The following is a 17,979-nucleotide window of genomic DNA, read 5'->3' on the forward strand; positions in this document are numbered from 1 at the left end:
GTATTTGTGTTTCCGTCTCCATGCAGGAATGAGAGGCACTTGAATGTAAGCCCTGACATAGAGATAAAATATAAACCGGTGAGAGAACTTGTATGTTCTGTTTTGGACCCCAGGTGATTCAAACAGACCCCGAGCCACGCCACTCTGTAGTTGAGAACTCATTTAGGGAGATGGAGCTACGCATCAGCGCTGTGTGTGATTATGCCCGGTTCACCTGCAGCAACACTGAGACCATCCGCTTCAAGGACACGCTGCTCTATCAGACCAGGGTGTTCCAGTGAGTTACTGTCCGTTTGGGTTTACCTGGGATGTAAATCTAAAAGGAGAAATGATTTAGTAAGTTCCTGACCTCTTCCTCATGTCCCATGTTGTACAGGCTCCAGATGGTGAACACAGGCAGTGTGAGGATGGAGTACTCCTGGCAGGTCCTGATGGACAGATATGGAAATGGTGTAAACTCTGAAAGTGCAGGTAACTTTGGACCCCTGCCTTCTGGTTTGAGAGAAAACGCTGAATCAATCAATATGGTGTAACTCTCAGGATTTGGGTTTTCCCAGATGTTAGCCCTCGCGCCTCTCAGAGCGGTGGATCGGGGGTCAGACCGGCCAGCTCTTTACAGAGTGTGTCCTGTCTGATGCTGGGTGACCCGGACCTGCCCCCTTTCTCTGTGGAGCCCGGCGTGGGCGTCGTCATCCCTGGACACACTCAGACCTTCCGAATCAAGTTCTCCCCCCTGGAAGTGGCCGAGTTTGATGCCAGGCTCGTCTGCAGGTCACCATCACCACCCGGACAAACGCCAGTCAACAAGTGTTTCTCACTGTCACCTCCTAGTGTATTGAGTGTATGTGTTTGTGTAACGACAGCGTCCCCAACCAAGAGCAGGAGCAGGGCCCCATGGTGTTGGTCTGCGGTCGCAGCCTGCTCCCCTACTGCCACTTCCACCTGGACGACTCAGACTACATCAGCGGAAACAGGCGCAACCCCGAGCTGCGTGGTCCTCATGGGGCCCCGCCCAAAGCACCCCTGGACCCCAGCACCAGGGTCATAGAGTTCAGATCTGTGGGCGTATGTTCTTGCGTCCCTCGGTGGGTACGGTTGTAGCTTTGTCCGATTGGGTGGTGCCATAGAGACGCCCTCTGTTTCTTTAAAATACATTCAGTGTCACCCCCCCCCCCCCCCCTCTCCCACTATAGTCAGTTTAGCATCGTGAACCCCACCAACAAGCCTTACTCATTCGTCTGGAGGTGTGAGGATGCAGGTGCCTCCCCTTTCAAATGTCTCACACCAAAGACCTCCATTCAGCCTGGGAAGAGGGTGCAGGTACGGCTGCTGTGTATTATAGCTTCATTCTGAGGTGCAGGAACGCTTCATTGATTTTAACTGGACTGAATTACTTTTAGGGCCACTAACGATCCCTGCTGTTGTTGTTTTGTTCTTCAGTGAAAAAATGTCAGCAACAAAATGAACTGAATTGTCCCGTTGCAGGTGTCCTTTGAGTTCCAGCCCCAAGTGCCAGACACGGTGGAGTCATTCTGGACCTTCCTGATCCCTGAAAAGAACCTCTCTGTGCCCTTTCTGCTGGTTGGGACAGCTAGTGATCCCGTTGTCTATGTAGACCGTGTTCATCTTAGCCTGGGTAACCTGCTTGTGGGTGAGTGAAATACACAAACCTGGGTAGAAAATATCTACCACACTAGGACAGTTAATATGCAAATACAGTTAGGTCCGGAAATAATTGGACACTGACACAAGTTTAAATTGGAGGAAGGGTTTAGGAATTACAAGTCTTTAATATGTAGCCCCCTCTTTATCTAGGGATCAAAAGTAATTGGAAAATTGACTCGAAAGCTGTTTCATGAACAGGTGTGGGCTATTCCTTCATTATTTCTTCATCAATTAAGTGTGGCATTCACATTTGGACGCTGTTGCTGTCAACCCACAACATGTGGTCAAAAGAGCTCTCAATGCAAGTGAAACAGGCCATCCTTAGGCTGCAAAGAATGAGAGATAGAGAGATAGCAGGAACATTTGGAGTGGCCAAATCAACTGTTTGGTACATTTTGAGAAAAAAAGAACACACTGGTGAGCTCTGCAACACAAAAATACCTGGACGTCCATGGAAGACAACAGTGGTAGATGATCGTAGGATCCTTTCCATGGTAAAGACAAACCCTTTACAACATCCAGTCAAGTGAAGAACACTCTCCAGGAGGTAGGCATATCATTATCCAAGTCTACCATAAAGAGAAGACTTCACAAGAGCAAATACAGAGGGTTCCCCACAAGGTTCAAACCATTCATAAGCCTCAAGAATAGAAAGGCCAGATTAGACTTTGTCAAAAACATCTAAAAAAGCCAGTCCAGTTCTGGAACAGCAATCTTTGGACAGATGAGACCAAGATCAACCTGTACCAGAATGATTGGAAGAAAAATAGTATGGAGAAGGGTTGGAACGGCTCATGATCCGAAGCATACCACATCATCTGTAAAACACTGTGGAGGCAGTGTGATGGCTTGGGCATGCATGGTTTCCAATGGCACTGGGTCACTAGTGTTTATTGATGATGTGACAGAAGACAGAAGCAGCCAGATGAATTCTGAAGTGTATAGGGATATATTGTCTACTCAGATTCAGCCAAATACAGCAAAGTTGATTGGATGACGCTTCACTTTACAGACAGACAATGGCCCAAAACATACTGCGAAAGTAACCCAGGAGATGTTTGAGGCAAAGAAGTGGAATATTCTGCAATAGCCGAGTCAATCACCTGATCTCATCCCGATTGAGCAGGCATTTCACTTGCTGAAGACAAAATGTATGGCAGAAAGACCCATGAACAAACAATAACTGAAGACAGCTGCAGTAAAGGCCTAGCAAAGCATCACAAAGGAGGAAACCCAGCGTTTGGTGATGTCCATGCGTTCCAGAAGTATTAAAAATTAACATTTTATTTGCGATTGTTTTAATTTGTCCAAATACATTTTAGCCCCTGAAAAAAGGGGACTGTGTATGAAAATGGTTGCAATTCCTAAACATTTCATACAATATTTTTGTTCAACCCCTTGAATTAAAGCTGAAAGTCTGCACTTCAATGGCATCGCGGTGGTTTCATGTCAAATCCATTATGGTAGCATACAGAGCCAGAATTATGACAATTGTGTCAGTGTCCAAATATTTCCTGTATATGGTATAATAATTATATGTTGCTTGTGTTTTGATTGAATGTTCTGTAGGAGGGAATACTCTCCAAACAGTGTATTTGGTGAATGCAGAGAATCAGCCCTTCCAGTTTGTCATAGAGAAATCCTCTTGCCACTCGGAGGCATTCCTGGACCGCCTACAGCTGGAGCCCATGGAGGGGGTAGTACCGCCTAAAGACAGGTGTGACTCCCACCCTCATACACCAGCAGGTCATCTGAATGTCACCGAGGGGTGTGTCAGAGGGACTGTGTGTGGTACCCGTCTGGGTGATACCCATGAAACCAAGCATCTTTTCTGTCCCGGTGTCCTCCAGGTTCCCTGTGGTGGTGTCCTTCACCCCTACCCACGATGGGGTTGTGACCTTTAATGTACTAATTAAGGTGAAAGGGAAGGTCCAGCCAGTCACTCTTAATGTCAAAGCAGAGGGCTACAGCATGAACGCCTGTGTGCGGTGTGAGAGCCCGGGGGGAGGCGTCATAGAGCTGTCTCCTGGCACCTCTCATCATCAGGTGGACTTCAAACAGGTAAGAAATGTTGGCTTCAAAGCTTAGGACTCAGACAAAAAAAAATCATTATACTCTGCCCTTAAGTCTCCCTTAAGTCTTTGTTGTGTAAAGCAGAAAGATATTGTGAATAATTGCATAGCTGGTTTCTCCCCCGTCTGCTTGTTTGAAGTTGTGTCATTTCCGTCCTGTGCGTTTTTTTTTGTCCACGGTCAGGTGGAGCTCAGTGATAAGTCATTGTGTGTCTTCTTGGTGTCCAACCCGGGGAGGTTCAGCCTGGATGTTCAGTATGAGCTATGGGGTCCCACTGCGCTGCACCGCCACCTCATGGTTGTGCCAGAAAGAGAGCGTGTGGAGGTGGGCAGACAGAGCCGCTGTGCCGTCACATTCTTCCCCCTGCAGAAATGCGTGCTCAAAGACGTGGGCCTCAACATCAAGGCACGTGTCTCTTTTTCCTTCCATCTGACAGTGTGACCTTGGTAACAGAAGGTTATATCTAACATTTTGGTAAAAAATATGTTATTCAAAATAAAGTTGCTTTTTAGGTGGTCCTTCACATGTGAGATATCTCAGACTTTCTATGCAAAGACAGATAGTCTTTTAGAAGGCATGGTTTCTTCGGAAAATGGGCAGGGACTTTAGCTTCAAGGGGAAGCTGGTTCTACTATTGGAGTGCCAGGACAGAGTAGATCTTCAACTGGGCCGATTGGGAGCCACCCTCCCACAGGAATGGCAAAGAGCACAGGAGGATGTAGGGTTAAACACTGGCAGCAGACAAGCACAGAGGTCCTGTGGTGGATGCAGGTTTGATCTGGAAGCCAGCGTGAGGTATTGTCTCCCAAACATACTTGAGTAGCAATGATAGTAGAGACCCACCGGGAGGACACCAGTAGTGAGGTCCCCCAGAGCAGACACAGATCCTCTCCATGTCACCTGTTACTACAAGCCTGACTGGACGGATGCAGTTCAAGAGTGTGCAGGGCCTCAGCCAGGTTGTGCAGGGCCTCAGCCAGGTTGTGCAGGGCCTCAGCCAGGCTGTGCAGGGCCTCAGCCAGGCTGTGCAGGGCCTCAGCCAGGTTGTGCAGGGCCTCAGCCAGGTTGTGCAGGGCCTCAGCCAGGTTGTGCAGGGCCTCAGCCAGGTTGTGCAGGGCCTCAGCAAGGTTGTGCAGGGCCTCAGCCAGGTTGTGCAGGGCCTCAGCCAGGTTGTGCAGGGCCTCAGCCAGGCTGTGCAGGGCCTCAGCCAGGCTGTGCAGGGCCTCAGCCAGGTTGTGCAGGGCCTCAGCCAGGTTGTGCAGGGCCTCAGCCAGGTTGTGCAGGGCCTCAGCCAGGTTGTGCAGGGCCTCAGCCAGGTTGTGCAGGGCCTCCACCGGGGTGGAGAAGAAGATCTGATTGTTCCAAGACAGCACTCTCAAGTAAAAGATTAATTTTTTTACGAGGGCCACGTCTGGCCATCTTGAGGGAATTGGGGACGCAGCCACTGGTCAGCGAGGAGCTGATGAGGGGTGAAAAGAATGGGGAATGTCTGAAAAAGAGAATGGCACGTCGTTAATTGAGGGATTCAATCTGGGTAGAGTGGAGAAATAGAGGTTAATGCATAGAAGAGTTTTGTATACAAGGGAGCAGTGGACTGAGTGAATGAGGAAAGTAGGTGCAGATGGAGGGAGTGAAAGGTTGGTAGGTCCTCCTGAAGTTTAGTTTTTCTATTCTGTGAGCTTGTGTGAGTCACCTACCCACAGAGCAGACGCGCATTGTCTTCCAGACTCGCATTGTCTTCCAGACTCGCATTGTCTTCCAGACTCGCATTGTCTTCCAGACGCGCATTGTCTTCCAGACTCGCATTGTCGCAACAACCTGATGAACAAAGATTCAAGCTAGAAAACTTTCCAACAACTAAATCATCCAATCATAAAACATCAGCCACACATTCTCCTAAACTTCTGCTCGACCTAGCTGAAATGAAAAGGTTGTGGTTTGTAGGATGGTGTCATTATCAATAGACCCACATCTCTGCATTCATTATGCAAAAGACGTTATTCGGTTTTATCTCTCTTTCCATTCCTTTCTCCATTCATTCTCTCTCCCTATCTCTCTCTCTGCCTCTCTCGCCTTCTCTCTTCTTCAGATTAAGAATGGGCCTGTCTTCAGCTGTGCCATCTTGGGTTCAGCTGTTGCCCCTGGCCTGGATTTCTCCTTCCTCAAACACGACTTTGGAATGGGCTTCATCTACTGTGCAGGGATGGTGCCAGCCATGCAAACACTGATCATAAATAACAAGGGAGAGAGGGGGATCAGGTAAAAGATGACAAGTTGCCTGAGGAATCGTGTTTGAGTGACAACTTTAAAACCCAAACAGAACAGCCTGTCCATTGACAGACACACTGTCAGCCCATTTAATTTTCTCTCACTCATACTTCCAAAAGAAATGCAATGAAAAAGACAAGAGGGCCATACTGCACTGGCAGGCAAAAGCACAGTGAATATAAATCAGTGTTTCTCAATGAGGAAGGTGTCACAGCATGTTACTCTCTTCTCCAGTGTAGACTGTCAGTTCTCCAACACCCCCTTCCTGGAGGTGGGCTTCCAGCCAGAAGTGCTGTCACCTGGCGGGTCCATGGAAGTGCCCATCACCTTCTACCCACGGGAGGCCAAGCCCTACCATGAGAGAGTGGTCTTCGAGATCAATGACTGTGCCAAGCAGGTGGTCGACATCCTAGGTCAAGGCATTGAGATGAAGGTGTGTGTGTGTGTGTGTGTGTGTGTGTGGGTGTGTGTTTGTGTGTACATATTTGGAGTGTGTCACTGCACACATCCTCTCCCTTTTCCCTCAGGTTGATTTTGAGGACCCTAGGCAAAAGATAGTTAATCTGGGGGCTCTGCAGATTGGTCAAAAGATTCGGAGGGTGATTCCCCTGGTGAACAATAGCCTGTCCTCGTTGACGTTCTCCCTACTGCTCAGCTCCACTGTGCACACTCTGCTAGACTCCAGGGTACTGCACCCACACCATGTCAACCAGTATACTACATACATTAACACAATGTGTTTATATAGTCTGTGTCAACCAGTACACTACATACATCAACACAATGTGTTTATATAGTCTGTGTCAACTAGTACACTACATACATCAACACAATGCATTTATATAGTCTGTGTCAACTAGTACACTACATACATCAACACAATGCATTTATATAGTCTGTGTCAACCAGTACACTACATACATCAACACAATGTGTTTATATAGTCTGTGTCAACTAGTACACTACATACATCAACACAATGCATTTATATAGTCTGTGTCAACTAGTACACTACATACATCAACACAATGCATTTATATAGTCTGTGTCAGCTAGTACACTACATACATCAACACAATGTGTTTATATAGTCTTTGTCAACTAGTACACTACATACATCAACACAATGCATTTATATAGTCTGTGTCAACTAGTACACTACATACATCAACACAATGCATTTATATAGTCTGTGTCAACTAGTACACTACATACATCAACACAATGCATTTATATAGTCTGTGTCAACTAGTACACTACATACATCAACACAATGTGTTTATATAGTCTGTGTCAACTAGTACACTACATACATCAACACAATGTGTTTATATAGTCTGTGTCAGCTAGTACACTACATACATCAACACAATGCATTTATATAGTCTGTGTCAACTAGTACACTACATACATCAACACAATGTGTTTATATAGTCTTTGTCAACTAGTACACTACATACATCAACACAATGCATTTATATAGTCTTTGTCAACCAGTACACTACATACATCAACACAATGCATTTATATAGTCTTTGTCAACTAGTACACTACATACATCAACACAATGCATTTATATAGTCTTTGTCAACCAGTACACTACATACATCAACACAATGCATTTATATAGTCTTTGTCAACCAGTATACTACATACATCAACACAATGCATTTATATAGTCTGTGTCAACCAGTACACTACATACATCAACACAATGCATTTATATAGTCTTTGTCAACCAGTATACTACATACATCAACACAATGCATTTATATAGTCTGTGTCAACTAGTACACTACATACATCAACACAATGCATTTATATAGTCTTTGTCAACCAGTACACTACATACATCAACACCATGTGTTAATATAGAAAATACAGGTGATCTTTAAAAAAGAAAACATTTCAACAGTTTCATCAGATCTTTTCACATCAGATCTTTTCAGATGGAATTGTTGTTCCAGGTTATTTCTGCCTGTGTGATGTTTGTCTTCTTTAATATTAGGTGCTGTACGTGACCCCAGCAGACGAGGTCACCCTGAAGCCTTCTGGGGGTCGTTGTCTTGTGGAAGTACTGTTCTCTCCTAGAGAACGTATGGCGCCCTTCACTGCAGATCTGCAGTTTGAATGTCTGGGCACAGTGCGCCCACTTCTGGTGCTGAAGGGCTGCTGTCAGGGCGTGGAGGTCAGGCTGGACCAGGACTACGTGACCTTTGGAGCTGTCGCTCAACGATGCCAGGTCACCAGACGCATCATCATGCAGAACACTGGAGATATCGGAGCCAGGTACAGTCCTGTGGAAAGGTCCAAGTACACCCCCTGGGAAGTTGTCTTGTTTTTGTGTTTATTTGGATATTGTGACATATGAAGCCATGTCTCAGTGGATGGGTGCTGCATCACTATCTGCTGTCCATCTTCCCCCCTCCCCAGGTTAAAACGCCTGGGGCTGATCAGACTGGTACACCTGCAGGTGGTAGCCTAATTGGCCAGGGCCCTAGATGAGCCACCCAGAAACACTCTCAAAGGGGATGGTTTTATAACAAATTTGCTTGTTATAAAACTTGCTTGTTATAAAACAGGCATGGTTTTATAACAAGCAAATCATTTGCCATTATAACGACAGTAATTAGCTGTTTGTAAAAAGTTAGGCTATACATTTAACAGTGGATTACCAGCCACAGATCCCAATAGATATTTTATTAATAAAATAACTATTTATATAGCCAAAATAAGATGTACATTTCCATTGTTGTTTAGGCAGAACAAAGGCACAAATCAATATAATTAATTTACTTATTTGCTGTGTTGGTCTTGTTCAACTGCTGTATTCCAAATGTGATTAGTAAATACATTCTTCAATCCATATTGAACACGGTTCACCAGGCAGAAAAATACCTCATAATATCCTGCTACCACTCTCTTTCAAATCCGTTTTACTGTAGACTACTCCTGTTCAAATATACAGGTGCTGGTCATAAAATTAGAATATCATCAAAAAGTTGATTTATTTTAGTAAATCCATTCAAAAAGTGAAACTTGTATATTATATTCATTCATTACACACAGACTGATATATTTCAAATGTTTTTTTCATTTAATTGGGATTATAACTGACAACTAATGAAAATCCCGAATTCAGTATCTTACAAAATTTGAATATTACTTAATTATTACTGAAAAGTATGAACATGAAAAGTATAAGCATGTACAGCACTCAATACTTAATTGGGGCTCCTTTTGCCTGAATTACTGCAGCAATGCGACATGGCATGGAGTCAATCAGTCTGTGGCACTGCTCAGGTGTTATGAGAGCCCAGGTTGCTCTGATAGTGGCCTTCAGCCCTTCTGCATTGTTGGGTCTGGTGTATTGCATCTTTCTTTTCACAATACCCCATAGATTTTCAATGAGGTTAAGGTCAGGCGAGTTTGATGGCCAATTAAGAACAGGGATACCATGGTCCTTAAACCAGGTACTGGTAGCTTTGGCACTGTGTGCAGGTGCCAAGTCCTGTTGGAAAATGAAATCTGCATCTCCATAAAGTTGGTCAGCAGCAGGAAGCATGAAGTGCTCTAAAACTTCCTGGTAGACGGCTGCGTTGACCTTGGACCTCAGAAAACACTTGGACCTCAACACCAGCAGATGACATGTCACCCCAAATCATCACTGACTGTGGAAACTTTACACTGGACTTCAAGCAACGTGGATTCTGTGCCTCTCCTCTCTTCCTCCAGACTCTGGGACCTTGATTTCCAAAGGAAATGCAAAATGTACTTTCATCAGAGAACATAACTCAGCAGCAGTCCAGTTGTTTTTGTCTTTAGCCCAGGCGTGACGCTTCTGACGCTGTGTCTTGTTCAAGAGTGGCTTGACACAAGGAATGCGACAGCTGAAACCCATGTCTTGCATACGTCTGAGCGTGGTGGTTCTTGAATCACTGATTCCAGCTGCAGTCTACTCTTTGTGAATCTCTTTTGTTTCACAATCCTCTCCAGGGTGCGGTTATCCTTATTGCTTGTATACTTTTTTCTACCACATCTTTTCCTTCCCTTTGCCTCTCTATTAATGTGCTTGGACACAGAGCTCTGTGAACAGCCAGCCTCTTTAGCTATGACATTTTGTGTCTTGCCCTCCTTGTGCAAGGTGTCAATGGTCGTCTTTTGGACAGCTGTCAAGTCAGCAGTCTTCCCCATGATTGTGTTGCCTACAGAACTAGACTGAGAGACCATTTAAAGGCCTTTGCAGGTGTTTTGGGTTAATTAGCTGATTAGAGTGTGGCACCAGGTGTCTTCAATATTGAACCTTTTCACAATTTTCAAATTTCCTAGATACTGAATTTGGGGTTTTCATTAGTTGTCAGTTTTAATCATCAAAATTAAAAGAAATAAACACTTGAAATATATCAGTCTGTGTGGAATGAATGTATAGATTATGCAAGTTTCACATTTTGAATGGAATTACTGAAATAAATCAACTTTTTTGATGATATTCAAATTTTATGACCAGCACCTGTATATGTATAGTTCAATATCACAATGTGATATCACTTTCAAAAATGTATCCTTCAACTCATGATGACAAGTCTTTGTGCTGCTTATTGTAAAGTTAGCTAGCTAGCAGTATCCAGTCTACTGCAGATTTAAAGAACTCACTGAGTGTAAAGGAAGGGGAGGGACTGTGGCTGAGCAGGAAGTTATGGCTTCAGAGTTGTAGTCCTTTAGAAAGAGGACAATTCTTGACACCTGTACTGTTTTGTATTTATCAATATATTTGTTGATAGGAACATCGCTGAAAGACATCCGATGACACTATCAATCAAGGACAACCACAACAACATATAAAATGTTCTTGTAGTGCAGTTGATACAACATGGAGTCTTAGCCAAACGAAACATCAGTAGATTCATTTTTCAGGTCTTGCTCGCCTTTCAATACACAATGACGTAATGACGTGTTTTTGGTGTGCAAAAAATAAACCTTGCTCCACCCGGCCAATTATGTGTGAAACTAATCTTACAGCCCTAGAAATCTCACAGACATGATATCATGCCCCGGGGTGAAATGCCCCTTTAATGTTTGTAGTGTCAGTATTAGTAGCATACATAGCAAATAATAATACGTTTTAATTTAGTTTTGTCTGGTTTAAGCCTTGCAAGTGTCAGCAGAAGGAGAATAATAATAACTAGGAATGAAGTTGCCCTTTGCTTTCAGTGAGCACACCTACTAATAAAATTTAGCATCAGTTGTATTTGTGTATCCTTTCGTGTTTCTCTGTCAGGTTCCAGTGGGATGTGAAGAGGTTTGGCAGAGACTTCTCCATCAGCCCATCAGAGGGCTACATCAGCCCTGCCATGGAGGTCCCCTTTCAGGTGACCTTTGCCCCTGTAGATCTGAGTCAGGACCTGAGATATGACGACGTGCCCTGTTCCATAGAGGGATCCAAGCCCATCACACTCACATTAACAGGCTCCTGTATCACACCCCCTGTCACCAAAGAGGTAGAGCATATCTGTCTTTTATTGGCATGTGCATGACATCTGCCCCTGGGATGAGACCAAAGTGTACTCTAATGTTTGTTCACCTTAGCCTTTTGCCACCCGTCTCCTTTACAGGTGGTGACCTTTTTGTGCCAGGTACGCAGTCAGCACGTCCAGTCTGTGATTCTGTCCAACCGCAGCGACCAGCGCTGGACTCTGAAGCCTGCGTTGGAGGGGGAGCACTGGAGCGGCCCGTCTACGTTCGTAGTTGAACCCTACCAGAGCAGGGCCTACGAGATCACATACAAACCAATGGTCATGACCGCAGACGGCAAGAAGCACCTGGTGAGACACTTTTTCTACTGGAGACCTGGAGCTCTTGAACAGCAGCCTGAGCAATATGAGGGCACATTCATATTGCTGCTGACAATTAACGTAAAGGTGGTTTTTGTTTTGTTTTTGATGTTTATTAGAGGAGGGATATTATAACATTATGCACTGTAGTTGAGTTGACCACGCAGTCGTCGTCTTCCAGGGCTCGGTCTTCTTCTCCTTCCCAGATGGGACAGGCATGCTCTACACCCTGCATGGCACTGCTGAGCCCCCCAAGGCTGTGGCCACAATCACTCACGAGATGCCCTGCAAGACCCAGTACACTGAGATGGTGCCTGTCCAAAACTGGCTGCCCAAACCACAGAGGTGACCTGCTACTATTTCACTAGGGTGTCGGTCAGCTAGTTAACACTGAACATCGACTCTGTCTATATCACACTACACTTCAGACACAGTACCCCCACTTTGTTAGCTGCCAGTGTTGAAATGGCCTGTGTGTAGGTTCCGTGCTGTGGTGGAGATCATCAAGCCAGAGAGGGCAGACATCACTTTGTCCCTGAAAGGCCTTGACTACCTGGATGTCCCAGCTTTGGCCAAGAGGGACTACAAGGTATCCTTCTTTGCCTACAAGGAGGGCCAGTACAATGCCAAGGTGAGTGAAGATCAGGCATGGCCAACTTTGATGGAGGCCTGAAACCTTAATCTATCATGCAGTGAACAACATCCATGGTGAGCTATAACTCAACAGGAGGTCAACTGGAGCCAAAAGTCATTTTGTAAAGCATACCAGACAATACTATATCCTGGTACGTTTCGATCCCAACACCCAGAACATGAATTCCATTGTGCTGACTGTGTAGGTAACCTTCCGTAATGAGTCTTCAGGGGAATACCTGTTCTACCACCTGAACTTCAAGACCATCGCTCCAGGCGTCATCAGCACAATAGACGTGGTGGCTCCGGTGCGCCAGGTGGCCTCTGCCTCTGTCATGGTGGAGAACCCCCTCCCTGTTAGCGCGTCCTTCAGCATCGAGTGCCGGAACGCAGACGTCAGCGTGCCTCCACAGCTCACGGTGCCCCCCCTTTCTAAGGTGTGTACCCCCTTTTTCGGTCCGTTGTCGTCACAGGATGGTTTTTTTCTTCAAAATGCGTATTTGTTTTGATTTCATTTGGATTATTTCTTTTGCAGACCTCCCTGTCCTTTGAGTACCAGCCCTTGCATGCAGGCGAGTCCACCACTCGGCTCATCCTTCATAATGGAGAGTTGGGCTTCTACCCCTATGAGCTGCTGCTTAAAGCCCTGCCGGCGCCACATGAGAAACCGCTCTACTTCCAAGCTCCGCTGGGCAGCAGCCACAACGTCACTACCAAGTTCACTAACTACTCCCGCGGCAAGGCAGAATACGTCTGCAAGGTACTGGAGCACCTCAGGGTCATTTACCCACACTGCCAGAACACTGCATGCAGCTCATACTTGATGACTACTGTTCCCTACTGAAGTCTCACCACGTTTGTCTACACGTTGTGTACGTTAGACTATATCACTTTTAGCACTGCCATGACAGACTGAATATATTGTCACTGGGAAAGCATGATCATGTCTGTGATACAGGATAATGTGATATGCGATGTTCTACGTTAAAAAGCTGACAGTTGTTCCGTCCCTCTCAGACAGACAGTCCTGACTTCATCGTGGAGAAGCACATTGTTGCTGCGGCTGGCAACCAGGCAGGCACAGATATCAACCTGGAAGTGTCCTTCGAGCCCTGCCAGCTGGGCGAGGTCCGTGGCATTCTCACCATCTCTTCAGTGTTTGGTGGGGAATACACGTTCCCTCTCTTTGGATGCTGCACCTCTCCCAAAGCTCAGGGCCCCTTCCCTATCCGCGCCGGAGGCAATGTCTCTATCCCCTTCAAGAATGTGTTTCTCCAGACCACAGCGTTTTCCTTCCTGGTGGATAACCCAGCCTTTACTGTGAAGGGAGTGGGGATCATTCGGCCCAAGAAGTCCCACAACTTTGTGGTGGCATTTGAGGGGCCTCCCCCTGGCTCCATAGGGTCCTGCAGTGGAAAGCTGACAATCTCCAGCCCACGCTCCGAGGGCCATGGACAGGGCATCTCCTGGGTCTTCTACCTGAAGGGCTACTATTCTGAGGTGGGCCAGAGGGAAAAGACCTCCTAGAGAAGATCTCCTTCCTCTACAAAGGACCTACAGTTAATTGATGTAGCTAGGCAACTGTTTACGCCTTTCTGATAGGGTTTTAAGCAGATTTAAAATCAATACATTTCTTCTAAAATTTAATTTGAACATTAAGAGCTAAATTTTGTTTTGCTATATTTAATGTGTTTTAAATCAATAATATTTGCAAATATTTAGATTTCTATGAGCAACTACTAAGAGATAGGCCTACAGTTATCTAAGATTCTTGACTAAACATACAGTAGGTTTCACCCATCAACTTCATATTATACAAGTATACATACACGTGCTTGACCTATTTATAAAGCCGTATTTAAACATTGTGAGACTGAATACATTATTTATACATCATATAGTATTTATACCAGAGATGTCTGTTTTATCAGAAATGTTGCTGGCTGTTATCTCCCTACTCTCACTTGGATTCCTCTCAGAGCCACTAGGGAGGGCACTTGCTCCTTTCCCAATCATTCAGTATCAGCACCACAGATCTCCTGTGTTCTTTTGGGGGAACAGGATAGGTCATCTGGGTGTATGAAATGTAGAGGTTCAATTTGTATAAACAGCACTGAATTGTTGTGTGTGTGTGTTTATGTCTTTCTGTTCTTGTGCAGGTTGGGTGCCTTTGTTTTGGGACAGATAGCATTGCAATTTTCCCGTCATCCTCTCACAGTCAATGAGTTGTTCAATTAATTTATATTAAAATAATGCACAGGGGATTGAAGTCTCCTGGCAGAGCTTTTAATTTGGTGAGTGGCTGGGGGGGGGGGGGGGGGGGGGGGGGGGGGGGGCGGTGAGGGGGAACTGTGAGGGCGTTGCACAGTATATCAGTACTCTTTCTTAACCCACAGAGCTCAAATTGTTCTTACATTTTCTTTCCAAAAGCGCTACTGAATCCATTGTTTGTTTACTGCCGTGTCGTCCGTTCCTCTGCTAGAACTAGCTTGGGCTTTCACAGAGCACAGCCAACAGTAATCAGCTAAACAGGAATGGACGGCACAACATCCAGCCCCCTCTTTCTCCTGGCCATAGTCTGTTGGTCCAGTTGTTGGCCTTCTTATATGGCCAGATTGATCCTAGCAACCCTTTCTTGTGCGATCTCAACAGAAAACAGGGACTAGAGGAGGGTGAACAGTCCTGACAGAAATGTGTTGTTTTTGTGATTGTCTATTTGAATTTGAGTGGCAGCTGAACTGCTCTCTGGTTAATAGAGCCTTTCAAGCTCTTTACTGAGGGGGCCTCGCATTCGTCTGGGCTTCAACCCCCCTGTACAGGTTGGTTGGCCTGATGCAGAAGCCATGAGGTGGACGACCCTCCAGTTACCACAGAGGTCCAGGTCTGACTGGCTGTGTCCAGCTGGAGATAGCTGTACACCTTCCTGTCATAAGACCAAACATGAATGGGTGCAGGTACAATAACAGCTGCAAAATTCTCAAAATATGTAAAACATTCATGAGGCTAAATATTTCCTCATTAAGATGGTAGTAATTATATAGCAATTTTTCCATTATCAAATCATTTCATTCTTTAAACAGTGCCAAACTCTGGGTGGGTTTGGATAATTAAAGGGAGAGGCCTCTAAGCAGGAACGTATTTTAAAGGGCAGGTCTAGGGAGCTTTTGAACTCTCAAAGGTTATCCTGTATGGGCCTTTATACCTGCACACCACACATTAGTAATGAGGGACTTCCTTCCTAATTGAGACTCGGATAAAACATGTTGGTCGGATACTCAGAAATCGGTTATTAGGCAAAGGCCTTTTATGAATTGGTTTAACTCTATAATCTGTCCTTTCTGGCCTCCTTTTGGAAAGGTTCAAGGGTTATTGAGGCCAGTCAGGGAGGAGAATGAATGCATACTGAAATGTAGTTGAATATCCTTCCAACGCATCACCGAGCAAATTACATTTACATGGGCTGACCCCAAAATAAGTGTTAGGTGATAAAAGCAAGTTAGCTGTGGAAGACATTTCATTGATTAAATTATAAGAATGCTTGATAATACACTTCCACTGTCCAACAAATGAATGTATATCTCGATACCAATCGGTTCCAGGACACCGATTATATGACTGTCACAGGTGTAACAAATGCTATAATTACCGTACATTCTTTTGCCCAGGTGTTCTTGATTGTTTGTCAATGCAGGGATTAATTGAAAGATATGATTCGCTGCCTGTTCTCTTTATAATCAGTTCCAAATGTCCCTGGTTTGGCTTGAGGCGTGGCTGCCCAGGGGATAGTCACTTGGACCCGCTCAGCTTAGTCAAAGCTCTTCAGATCTCCAGGGGATGATTCAAGGGTAACACGTTTGAATTTGCTACAAGGTGTTCTATTAACTTTGTATTTCATAGATATAACCATTTAATCATGAATAGATAGCATTTTGTCCCAATTAAAGTAAGAAACAAACAAATATCGGAGACATAAATAACATTTAACAAGTCATCAGAAGAGGTCAACAGATCAGCTCATCATACTATATAGGCCATCAGGATCATAAAATAATTAATTAATATAATTTTTCTGGGGCATGTAGGCTCCCAGAATCGTGTTTATACAGCGCTGTAATTACAAATATCCTCTAAATTGCTTAACAGCTACTGGACATAGGAAAAAGCCACTAACGGACGAGTAGCCTGGGGGTCAAAATAGGTTAAGAAAATTGGACAGCATTATGCTGGATAAGGGAGCATCATCAGTGGGCATTTCCTTGGTTTACTGTGTTTACAGAATATTTGTTTTGGGCTAATAAGTACAATTGACATGTTGGACAAGAATAAATGTGAAGTGTATTAGTTCCATGTCAACAGAGCAAAATGACAAAACCTCATTCTGATGATAGTTTTGGATAATGTGCCATCCACAGTCACACTAACTGAAGCATTCCAAGTGCTTTTACATCAGAAATCCAGAAGTCTCTTCGACAGTGCTGTATCCAAACAACGGCTCATGAAGTTTGCCCTCTTGTTAATTTGGGAAGTTGAAATGCCATTTATTTTTCCTATACACATTTTGGTAAATTACTGCTTATCCTGCTACCAAATGTTGAATAATTACAAAACTCTATGTTTTAATTATTTTCAAAGATGATAAATATTTATTTAATTATAAATATAATTTCAAAGATTATAAATATATTTGATTTTTTTGATTGATATATGGGTTAAATTAAAGTTACATTTTCATAAATGCTTTCAACATTTATGAAAATGTGATAAAAGTGATTGTCAGTTCAATTGAAGGTTCGCCACTGAAAATGTTGTAGTTGAGTATTGTGAAAATGGGACAAATAACTACTTAATACTCACAAATTGTCCAGTTCACACAATACTCACCCTAATTTATCAACATTGGTAAGCATTTTAACCAGAAATGAATGTGAGTACTATTGGCTCATCTTCGGAAGGCTATGTGTGTGTGCGCGCACAAGTGTGTGTGTGTGTGTGTGCATCCATCACTAAACCCAGCTGCTACAAAAAAAATTGGGTGTTTAAAACAAGTAATGCTTTACACAGGTTAAATGACAGAGAGATGCATCCTGGCAGCTGAAATTTGCCCTTTTTTCCAGTGAGAGATCAATGAAAATATTTGTACTCATGTGCTATGAAAACTACTCAAATTCGCCTACTTTCCAGAGGACATTTCACTTCAATGACACTCCAAGTTACAAGTGGTGAAATAATTGTGATAAATTCAAACTAATTGCAAAAGGTAACCCAATTAAAAAAATTACAATAACATTTGTTTTACTTTGAAACCATTTATGGAGTTAAAACATAAATGCTATTTCCATATGCTGAAAAAGTTAGTACACCCCTATTTTTCCAATCACATAACACATAAAATGACCATGTGGTACAACAAAATATCATCATTGGAGAGTAATCATTAGAGGTTCATTTTGGGAGGGTCCAACATTCCATAAAAACTTAGAAACTTGATCCGGTTTGGTCTCAACTATAT

The 17,979-nt window shown here is 44.1% G+C and overlaps 1 protein-coding gene across 1 annotated transcript in view; it reads left to right on the forward strand.

The window, feature by feature from the left end:
- The window catches only part of hydin (HYDIN axonemal central pair apparatus protein), an 83,285-nt gene extending 68,558 nt beyond the window's left edge, over positions 1-14,727 (forward strand). The window contains exons 66-85 of the mRNA XM_034288481.1: positions 114-277; positions 377-471; positions 558-771; positions 864-1,085; positions 1,194-1,320; positions 1,486-1,651; positions 3,235-3,382; positions 3,516-3,726; positions 3,922-4,143; positions 5,828-5,997; positions 6,241-6,439; positions 6,534-6,692; positions 8,015-8,295; positions 11,285-11,504; positions 11,619-11,828; positions 12,019-12,182; positions 12,318-12,468; positions 12,677-12,907; positions 13,006-13,230; positions 13,488-14,727. Coding sequence (XP_034144372.1) covers positions 114-277; positions 377-471; positions 558-771; positions 864-1,085; positions 1,194-1,320; positions 1,486-1,651; positions 3,235-3,382; positions 3,516-3,726; positions 3,922-4,143; positions 5,828-5,997; positions 6,241-6,439; positions 6,534-6,692; positions 8,015-8,295; positions 11,285-11,504; positions 11,619-11,828; positions 12,019-12,182; positions 12,318-12,468; positions 12,677-12,907; positions 13,006-13,230; positions 13,488-13,997 — 4,089 coding nt within the window. The 3' untranslated portion in view covers positions 13,998-14,727. The remainder of the gene's footprint in view (positions 1-113; positions 278-376; positions 472-557; positions 772-863; positions 1,086-1,193; positions 1,321-1,485; positions 1,652-3,234; positions 3,383-3,515; positions 3,727-3,921; positions 4,144-5,827; positions 5,998-6,240; positions 6,440-6,533; positions 6,693-8,014; positions 8,296-11,284; positions 11,505-11,618; positions 11,829-12,018; positions 12,183-12,317; positions 12,469-12,676; positions 12,908-13,005; positions 13,231-13,487) is intronic.
- Positions 14,728-17,979: the final 3,252 nt, after the last annotated feature.

Source organism: Esox lucius, chromosome 19 (genome assembly GCF_011004845.1).
Source record: "Esox lucius isolate fEsoLuc1 chromosome 19, fEsoLuc1.pri, whole genome shotgun sequence".
Lineage (NCBI taxonomy): Eukaryota > Metazoa > Chordata > Actinopteri > Esociformes > Esocidae > Esox > Esox lucius.